The sequence below is a fragment of the Carassius carassius genome, chromosome 25, assembly GCF_963082965.1.
Source record: "Carassius carassius chromosome 25, fCarCar2.1, whole genome shotgun sequence".
NCBI classification, from domain to species: domain Eukaryota; kingdom Metazoa; phylum Chordata; class Actinopteri; order Cypriniformes; family Cyprinidae; genus Carassius; species Carassius carassius.
The window spans coordinates 594,965-604,964 of record NC_081779.1 but is presented as its reverse complement, the minus strand read 5'-3'; the positions used below and the strand labels follow the sequence as shown (position 1 = coordinate 604,964).

At 35.0% G+C, this 10,000-nt stretch overlaps 3 protein-coding genes across 3 annotated transcripts in view; 1 reads left to right on the top strand and 2 right to left on the bottom strand.

Annotated features, from left to right (window-relative positions):
* LOC132104821 (sodium-dependent neutral amino acid transporter B(0)AT1-like) overlaps nucleotides 1-2,403 on the top strand; it is a 14,551-nt gene extending 12,148 nt beyond the window's left edge. The window contains exons 11-12 of the mRNA XM_059510353.1: nucleotides 833-995; nucleotides 2,197-2,403. Of these exons, the coding sequence (XP_059366336.1) occupies nucleotides 833-995; nucleotides 2,197-2,403 (370 nt within the window). The remainder of the gene's footprint in view (nucleotides 1-832; nucleotides 996-2,196) is intronic.
* A 1,133-nt stretch (nucleotides 2,404-3,536) lies between these two features.
* nup42 (nucleoporin 42) lies at nucleotides 3,537-7,399 on the bottom strand. Its single transcript, XM_059510155.1, has 7 exons — nucleotides 7,138-7,399; nucleotides 5,865-6,093; nucleotides 5,700-5,788; nucleotides 5,526-5,602; nucleotides 4,609-4,695; nucleotides 4,394-4,520; nucleotides 3,537-3,986 (listed from the first exon to the last, which is right to left on the bottom strand). The coding sequence occupies exons 1-7, from the start codon at nucleotides 7,256-7,258 to the stop codon at nucleotides 3,586-3,588; spliced, it is 1,131 nt and encodes a 376-aa protein (XP_059366138.1). The 5' UTR covers nucleotides 7,259-7,399; the 3' UTR covers nucleotides 3,537-3,585.
* Nucleotides 7,400-8,762: 1,363 nt separating this feature from the next.
* LOC132103868 (uncharacterized) overlaps nucleotides 8,763-10,000 on the bottom strand; it is an 83,697-nt gene continuing 82,459 nt past the window's right edge. Inside the window, exons 5-6 of the mRNA XM_059508935.1 lie at nucleotides 9,402-9,446; nucleotides 8,763-9,307 (exon numbers count right to left, since the gene is read on the bottom strand). Coding sequence (XP_059364918.1) covers nucleotides 9,147-9,307; nucleotides 9,402-9,446 — 206 coding nt within the window. The 3' untranslated portion in view covers nucleotides 8,763-9,146. The remainder of the gene's footprint in view (nucleotides 9,308-9,401; nucleotides 9,447-10,000) is intronic.

Genomic DNA, 10,000 nt, shown 5'->3' with positions numbered 1-10,000 from the left:
AATATAATGATTATATTTCTTTGATTATATATTTATATAGATATATTAATTTTAAACCAATAGATATTTAGATCTTATAATACTTTATTATTAATAAAAATGTGTATATTCTAGTTTAATATATTTATTCTTAAAGAATGTTTATATCAATATCTATTTCATGTTTCTAAAAAAAACATACAAACATATATATATATATATAGTTTTTAATCATAATATGAATATTAAAAAATATGTATAAATAATATATTTTTAAATATACATATTGATTTTTATAAAAATATATTTTATTATCAATATATTTATTTGTTTTATATATTCATATAAATCAATCAATCAATACATATTAAGAGGTTTTAAATAAATCATATTTTTATATTAGTTTAATTAATAAATAAATATATATATATATGTTTTTAAATTCATAAAATAAACATTTGTTATTATATGTTTACTAAACGCATACAAACACATATAGAGATATATGTATATATGACACCAAATATAATTTTTTTATATTTTTTTACTAGTGGGACAGGACACTATTGTTCATTTATGTAAGTGAAGAGAGCAAAATAAAGTAAACTGTGACAAATTATACCCAAAAATCCTTCATACAGTGGACTTCCAGTAAAACTGATATCAGTTAGGGCCCAGAAATGATTGGGACACTTTGACCTGAGCATGTTTAGCTTCAGTGTTATCTGATGATGTCAAGATGAAGTTTCTAAACTGAGAAGGTGAAGGTGTTTGATTGACAGCAGAGCACATCTGGTGGAACTGACCTGTTGATGTGTGTGTGTGTGTGTGTGTGTGTGTGTGTTCGGCACAGATTCAACGACGATATCAAGTTCATGATCGGCCACAAGCCCAACTTGTTCTGGCAGGCCACATGGAGACTAGTCAGTCCGCTCATAGTGCTGCTCATCTTCCTCTTCTACTTCATCACCACCATCAGTAAAGAGCTGACCTACATCGCCTGGGACCCGCAGTCGGTGCGTCCTCATCTCTCTCAACTACACCCAGAGAACGTCCAGCCGTTTCAGAAAGAAAACCACATCTTTAGAAAACTTAATCTCTCCGATCAATAAATATGTCTAATGAAACAAATAAGCATGATACAGTATTAAAATAAAACATAAGAGTGGTAAATCAATACAAAGGATAAAAGCGAGCAATGCATAAATAATTAAATATGCATATTAAAGCATATGTGTAAATATATGAGATTAAGAAATAATATAAGATTAATCAAAATAAATGCATGGGTAATGCATAAATATGAATAATTAAATATGCATATTAAAGCAACATCAATATATAAGATTAATTAAATATATAGGCATAATAAAAATAAATGCACGAGTAATGCATAAATAAATGATAAATATGAGTACGTAAATATGAATAATTAAATATGCATATTAAAGCAACATCAATATGCATAAATATATAAGATTAAACATATAAGCATAATAAAAATAAATGCACGAGTAATGCATTAATAAATGATAAATATGAGTACGTAAATATGAATAATTAAATATGCATATTAAAGCAACATCAATATCCGTAAATATATAAGATTGATAATATAAGCGTAATAAAAATAAATGCACGAGTTATAAATAAATAAATGATAAATATGAGTTCATAAATATGAATAATTAAATATGCATATTAAAGCAACATTAATATGTGTAAATAATATGAGATTAATAATAGAAATAAATAAGTGTATTAAAATAAATGTATAAATACTAGTAATACATAAAATAAATGTGTAATCTTACAAATAAATAATATAACATTATTATGCGTAAATATATGATTAATCATATAGATAAATAAGAGTAATAAAATGCACGACTATGAATTATAAATATGAGTTACACATACATATAAATAGAAAAAAGGCATAATGTAATATAAATAAATTAAAATTGATCATAACATATTATGGACACATTTTAACTGGCAGATATAAAATAAATGAATACGAGTAATGAATAAATAAATGTTTGATAAATAAATATGTGACCCTGGAGCACAAAAAGCAGTTTTAAGTCTCTGGGGTATATTTGTAGCAATAGCCTTTTTTTCAGTATTGCAAGTTAATTAATATGACCAATGCATAACTATGAATAATAACCGAACTATGAGTGGTAAAGAATGATCATGGCTGGGTGTTTGCAGGAGAACTTCCCCACGCTGGAGACCAAGTCGTATCCGGACTGGATCTACGGGATCATCTTCATTCTGTCGGGTGTCCCAGCGCTGGTCATCCCTGCGGTCGCTCTCTACAAACTCATGAGGAACCGCTGCGGCGCTGAAGAACAGAAACACACGCTCTCCTCCACATCACAGATACAGATCCCCCACCAGCTGGACACGCTCCACTAACACAGAGAACACCTCCAGTCCTGGAGCTCACGCGGCTCTCACAGGTTCTAGTCTGACCTGCAACACTTTCCTCGCATCAGGGAACAAATACCTTTACAGATGCGATGTGTACTGAGAGCAGCTCATAGGCTTCTCTTCTGGGGATGGTGCAAAGTAGAGTAGAAGTAGATTTCTATTCACCGGTGGCTTCATGCACAACCAACTCAAGGACTACATCTAACATTTCCTGCTTTCTCTCATAAAACACTGTTCTTTTGTTAGAACATGCAAACTGTCCGTTGTATTATTTATGATGTTTTTGTTCTTCTTAATGCGTGTTTTCAAATAAACTCATTTTGATTGTGTACACGGTTTGTTTAGGATTTAAGAAAGCAGTGAAGCACTGACACATAATCATTATCCCTCATAAAGCATGCAGAAGTCAGAACAACGTTTAGTGTTTAGTGAACCGCTAAATCCAAACATTAAAAATAAAGAAATAAACACATTATGAACATGAATCGAGGTTATAGTTCAGTAACATTCAGGCTTCTTGTATCTATCTATAGAAATAATGCTAAAACAACTAAATAACTAAAACTTTAAATAAAATATAAAACAAAAATAGTGTCTTTATTCTCATAATATTTTGACATTATTCTCATAATTTCAATTTTATTCTCGAAATATTATAAACTTTAATCTCGTAATCTTAGATTATTTATTTATTTAACGTAGCACTAAAACGCCAAAAAAAAAAGTGTTCTAGTAACAGTTCATTAATTATAGTTAATTAAAAGTAAATAAAATAAATGTTACCTGAAATAAAACATTTAAAAAAAAAAAAAAAAAAAAATTTTAATCTAGTTGCCAAAGGAATATTTCTAATTTTAATGTACTAAAATAAACTCAAACTGAAAAAATTAAAATACTAAAAACTATATAGACACTGAAAGGAATACTAAAAAATGACATAAAAAATATATATAATTTAAATAACTAATAAAAAACAAAAACAAAGCATCCCAATGTTCATCATAGACAGATAAAAATTGTATTTGTTCTTATTCCTTCATGTGCAATAATTATTTTACGACCAGGATGCAGCATTTTTCTTCGACTTACCCAAACTCCTTAAACACAGACACACACTCTCTCGGTCCATAAACACATTTAATAATATCGCATTAAAAGACAAGCCCGTCAGAGCACGAGGAGGTCCGCAGGAGGCGGTTTGAGAGGGATCTGTCCCAGCGTGAAGCGTTTGGCCGTGAACTCCTTCAGTTCCTCTGCTGTGAGGTCACTGTGGGCTGAGAACAGAGCGGTGTCCGCTCCGAACACACGGCTGGAGCCGCTCTGAGGCACAGCCGACGCCGAAGACTCGCCAGGAGACGGCCTGAAGCTGAACGAGGACACGGACACAGAGCTGGCCTGGGTCTCTGTGAACGAGAAGGAGGAGGAGGAGGGCGCAGACGCAGCAGGAGCGCAGCCGAAACCTGACGAGGGCTGAGCCAACGCACCGCTGACAAAACCAGAGGCCTGCTGGGTATTCGGTGACGGGGCGAAGCTGAACCCACTACTGCTCTGAGAGCCCTGACCAAACCCTGAGAAAACAACAAGATTTCACCATAAATACACTTAGAGAGAAATACATCTGCTACAGTGTTTTATTTTACAGTTTTTACTGTATCTTTGACCCAATTAATGCAGCCTCAGTGCACAGAAGAGACTTCTCTTACAGACCCTAAATTACCCCTAAAGTACAATTCATCTTAAATTAATCTAAAAACAATAAATGCATAACTAGTAGTTGGCGTTTGCTAAGTGTTCATTTTAGACCCTATATATATATCGAATTGTCGTCAGTTTTTCTAGAGCCATCTTATAAAAGAAGTCCTTCAGGGCTCGTCCTGATCAAGATCGTTGCCTCAAGGCATAACAACGTAGTGCTTCAACATCGACACTCTTGCGGCTCTGTAAATGCAGATTTCTGGCTGAATCCTGAACGAACCTCCTGCTCCAAAGCCAGTCGAGGATGAGGATGATGATGAAGAGGTGTTTCCAAACCCTGATGCGGTGGAGCCCAAGCGCAAGCCGGGTGCGGATGTTTGGGGACTGGGGTTATTGAGCTCAGAGATCTGAGGACATCAATCACAAGACGTCAGCCGTGTGTGTGTGTGTGTGTGTGTGTGTGTGTGTGTGTGAGGACGCTGCTGAAGATCTCACCACACTGATCCGAGTGGAGCTGCTCATGGTCCTCAGCTCCTGGACTCTGCTCCTCCACTGATTTGCCAGCTGCTGAACCGAGTTCATCTGAAACAACACACACAGCTTTACAATCATCAAACCAGGCTCCACAACTAACACACAGGCAAGGCAACTGGCCACAGAAACTGAAGGAGTGACACATGCATTTGGGTTTAAAAATAAGAAGCGTGACCCTGCAGGATACTTGTAGAAATAGCCAACAATACATCGTATGGGACAGAATTATACATTTGTCTTTTATGCCAAAAATCAAGTAAAGATCATTAAGTAAATTTGATTAATGATATGCATTGCTAAGAATACATTTGGACAACTTTAAGAGATGATTTTTGGCACCCACAGATTCTCAGATATTAGCCTATCCTATTCAGCTTTCAGATGATGTATAAATCTCTTGTGACTGGTTGTGCGCTCCCGGATCACATTTATATATTAATAATGCTACAGTAGATTTCGATTTCTAATAAATGCTGTTCTTTTGAACGTTCTCTTCATCTGAGAGTCCTGAAAAATCAAATGCATCACTGTTTCAACAAAAACACGACGGTTTTCAACATTGCTAATAATCAGAAATGTTTCTCGAGCAGTAAATGATCGCATTATTCCGATTTCTGAAGATCACTGAAGACTGGAGGAATGACGCTGAAAATACAACGGAGCATCACAGAAATAAATTACACTTTAACATGCATTCACTTAGAAAACTGCTGTTTTACAGTAGAATAATATTTCACTATTTTACAGCATTTTTAATCAAGCAAATGCAGCCCTGGTGAGCAGAAGAGACTTCTTTCTAAATCCCTGACATTAACTGTTGTGCACATAGAAGCTCCCTGCAATCCACAGATGCTGAAGAAGTGAAGTGGTGGTCTTACATAAGCCTGTAAATCACCAGACGCTCGGCCGCTGTAATATTCCAGCCTCAGCTCCTCAGGAGACACCTCCACAAACCCTGCAAAACAGTTAACAAGAGAACATTTTCACTGGGTGAAACCCACCAGCTATTCACTTTAAAGACGAAAGACTTCAAGTCTGAGTGCTGAACTCACCTGAAACCTTGCCGGGGAGGACAGAATAACAGGAGAACGGCCACTGCCCCGAAGTTTGCCAGACCTCCATGTCTTTCTGGATTGTGTCCCTGAAATAAAAGCAAGCATGCAGCTTCAGGCATGTGTGTGTATGCTGGTTAATGCATCAGAGTAAACAGCTCTTACACATCATCCGTGGAGCTCTGTGCATCTTTCTCAGAGGAAGTGTGCGAGGCGAGTGTTGAGAATCTGTTCTGGCTGCTGAAGCTGAAGTCGGAGCTCTTGACGTCTCGTGACGTTCCTCCTCCTCCTCCTCGGCTCCAGTCGTTATTACCGTCACGAGAGAACGAGGACTGCTGGACATAATCACCGCCGCTGCGCTGAGACGGGTTTATCCACACGCGGTTCCCATAACCTGAGAAACACCAGCATCACCAGTCAGTCCAGGTCTAAAACACTTGACTTTTCTACTAACAGAGAAAACCTTCTGCTCTTGAGGTTTACATATCGAAAATTATTTTTCCTGACAAACATAAATAGTGCCTGTTTGCAGACTAGACCAGAGTGTATTTAAATACTCACTTTACTATATTAATATAGAGTTATTATTATCATTATTAAAAGAGTATGCATTACAGAAACGAGTATGCATTACATTTTCACACACTTATTGCATTTCTTTGCAAATTAAATGTAAAAGTATTATAGTTTAAATTGATAGTAAATGCAACCAGTTGAACTCAAAAGTGCGTCATACATCATATGCAATTTTATAATTATTTCTATTGTCTTTGAAATATGTTTAATGTGCACTGACCAAATAGAACGGAAATAATAATAATAAGAAAATATAAATAAAATAATTCTGCATAACAAGGCTGCGTTTATTTGATTAAAAATACAGAAAACAACATTAATATTGTAAAATATAATTGCAATTTAAAATAATAGTTTTCTAGTTTATTATACTTTAAAATCTAATTTATTTCTGTGATGCTCCGCTGTATTTCCAGCATCATTACTCCAGTCTTCAGTGTCACATGAGCTTCAGAAATCATGAAAATATGATGATTTATTATCAATATTATTTTTGGAACATGAGATACTTTTTTCAGGATTCTTTGATGAATGAAGTTCAAATGAACAGCATTTATTTAAAAAAAAAATTGAAATCACTAGTACACCATTTTAATCAATGTGATAACGAGTTAGGTCAAACGTAATCTAAAAGTAATCAGATTACTTTACCTAAAACGTGTAATGTAACGGAGTACTTACTACAATTTCTGTCATGTGATTTGGAATCAGTAATAGATTACTCTGGTTATACCATGGTAACGTTAATTGTTTAGTAAGAGACATTCGGTTAAATCAGACTGTATCTGGATTCTGTTTTAATCATGAAAAACATAACGTTGTTAAATATAAAATGTAATATATAAATGTATGTGTGTTTGACCTCCTCTGCTGGGCTGCTGGTTTCCTCTGTAATCTCCTCCTCTTCCGCCTCTTGGATGTTCATTCCAGCACTTGTCTCCGTATCTACAGCGACCTTGAATAAAGAAGTTGCACACCGTCATTTTTAAACTTTACAAACACAAATCATGAGCTGTTTGTGGTACGAAGACTTCGACGCTGCTTCTCGAGCCGAGCGACGCCGTGACGCAAGACGCACAATCGGACGTAAACAAACTGTTTCAAAATAAAAGTCTTTGTTGCGGGGCGCCTCTTGGGAATGTATGAGCTATATTAAAACATTGATTTGAAAAAAAAATCTGATTTAACTGGGATGAGTTAATCAAAACCGTTTTCTGTCTTTGGACAAATAATTTAATTTACTTATGCAGCATGTTAGCTGGAAACTTTGAATGTATATCTATATATATATAAAATTAATAAAATAATGAAAACACAAGTTTACAGTTTTCCTGTTACGTTTCTGAGAAAAACAGAGTTCTGACAGCATAGCTGATGGCTGATTGCTTTATATTACAGTTTTTACTGAATAGCTAAAACACGTTTCTTGAAACCATCACTCATTTTCTTAAAACCTTAAACACAAATCCAAATACTCAAAGTAAATTCAGGAAAACCCCTGACTCTTCCATCAAAATCAAACAATCACCGCAAAACCATTTCACTTGGACTCAAAATCAAACGCTGCTCTCAGATCACACATGAATCAATAAAGAAAACATTACAGAGCATTGATTAGACGCTACAGGGAAAATTCTGTGGAAAAGTATCAGCTCAGAAATGTTAGTCCCTGGTTGACCTCAGTTTTGCGCTATGGGCATTTAACTGCATCAATAAACGCATCTGTAATGTTTTCAGCTCAGAGAACCGATTCAATATGTAATCGATATGTAACGGTCGTGTTCGACGCGAAACTGGACCATTCTTTTACTGTCTATGGTCTTTATTGTCCTCTGCTGGTTATTCTGTGAAAGCTGAAGATGTGTGTGAGTCCAGATACAGTCAGATGAAGTTTATTCTGAAGATCTCTGATGATTTCAGTCTGATCTCAACAGTTTGAGCAACAGATGTAAACTAATTCAACATCTACATATTTGATCATCATGTTATCAATAAAGCATTATTTTTCTGAACTTAGTAAACGAAAATATTAAAACTATTTAATTATTCATAAATACAAACCAACAAATCAACACCAAGAAAAATTTTCTTACAAAATAGTTTAATATTTACTCTTTCACAGCAGATTTACAAAGAATAATGCAAATCCCCAAATAAACAAACGAAAGCAACATATAAATAAAAAAAAAAAAAAAAAAAAAAAAAAAAAAATATATATATATATATATATATATATATATATATATATTACGAAATAAACTTATGAACAAGCACACTGTTTATGCATGTTTACTGTTTATGTTATAATTATATTTATATTATATTATAAATACTTTACTATGTTTTTCTGTTAATGGATTAGGACAGAAACAATAATTCCTAGTTAATAATAGTTGGTTTCAAGTGACCAGTCCAGATCTTTCAGACAGTTTGACACAAATACTAAATGCAGATAGAGTTAAACTGATTCCTGATGTAGGACTCTGGTCTAAATGTGCACACGCACTGAACATTACAAATATACTGCAGAAATATGTCGAGAGAATCTTCTGCAGATCTGTTGACTCTGAACACAAATTACAAGAAAAGATTTGAGATTTGGACAAGATGAAGCTACTTTGTTACTAAGACTGTGATCAGTCAGAGTTTACAGTTCACAAAAACCATGATGCAGTGCATGATGGGAGTTTAAGATCAAGTTTAAGACTTTTTAAGAGCTGCACAAATAAAATGAATACCATCAGAGTAGAGCAGTGTCTGTGATAACATAATAAACCATAAAATGAGTGATTGAGGAAAAGTTCAGTGTTCAGCAGTGAGGTCACTAATGTCCTGCACACCTCTCCAGTTTAATCAGAGTCTGTGGGGCCCTCAGCAGACATCATTATGGGCCCTCAGTGCTTCTGGGGCTCTTGTCCTCCTCGAGAGACACCGCAGGTCACCTCTGAGCAGACGCTTGTGTAACGTGACAGCAGTCAGAATCAGAGCCAGCAGAAGCACAACCACAGTCAGTGCAATCCAAGAGACGACAGCTGAAGAGAAAAGTAGAGACAGAGCACTTCTTTTAGTTTCACATTCACTCTTTAACAGATTTGTGAAGCTCTCAATGCCTCCTGTTTCACTCACGATCATATTTAGTGTCATCAGTGTGCTCCAGTTTTTCCTTTGATTCTGTACAGAATATTGAAAGCTTAGTCTCACAGTTTAGTCTGAATTTGCTGTTTAAAGATAATATTTCTACACATCACTGAGCTTCTCTCACCTCTGACTGTGACTGTGATCAAGGTTTCTCCTGAAGGCTCCAGAACTCTGTATGATCCTGTGTCTCTGGCTGTAAAGTTACTAATGATCAGGTTTCTATCTCTGATGTTCACAGAGACCTCATCTGAGGACAAACACAGACAATCATTATTATGATGGAGTCACTCAATCAAGACCAGAAGCTCATATTTAGGATCGGAGGACCAAGTGTTATCATTCATTATTCAGATGAAATCAGTCATCAGAAAAACTCATATTGGTGACTAATATTCAGAGTCTCTCTGCTGGTTACATGAAATATCACACAATTACTAAAGAAAACCAGAAAACACATGCTGATGTTTGATCAGTTTTGTCTTCACCATGAATATGAAGTTGGTATGTTCTGATTATTCACTCCAGCTCTGTCTGATCATTAATGTAATAGAGATGCAAGTAGTATTTCCCAATCAAAAATGTTACAA

Coding starts and splice junctions, on each gene's coding strand:
- nup42 (XM_059510155.1), bottom strand. CDS start 7,258: ATGACGGTGTGCAACTTCTTTATTCAAGGTCGCTGTAGATACGGAGAC. Junction 4,696..5,525: donor CTGGTGATTTACAGGCTTAT/GTAAGACCACCA, acceptor GTGTTGTTTCAG/ATGAACTCGGTTCAGCAGCT. Junction 4,521..4,608: donor GCTCCACTCGGATCAGTGTG/GTGAGATCTTCA, acceptor TGATGTCCTCAG/ATCTCTGAGCTCAATAACCC.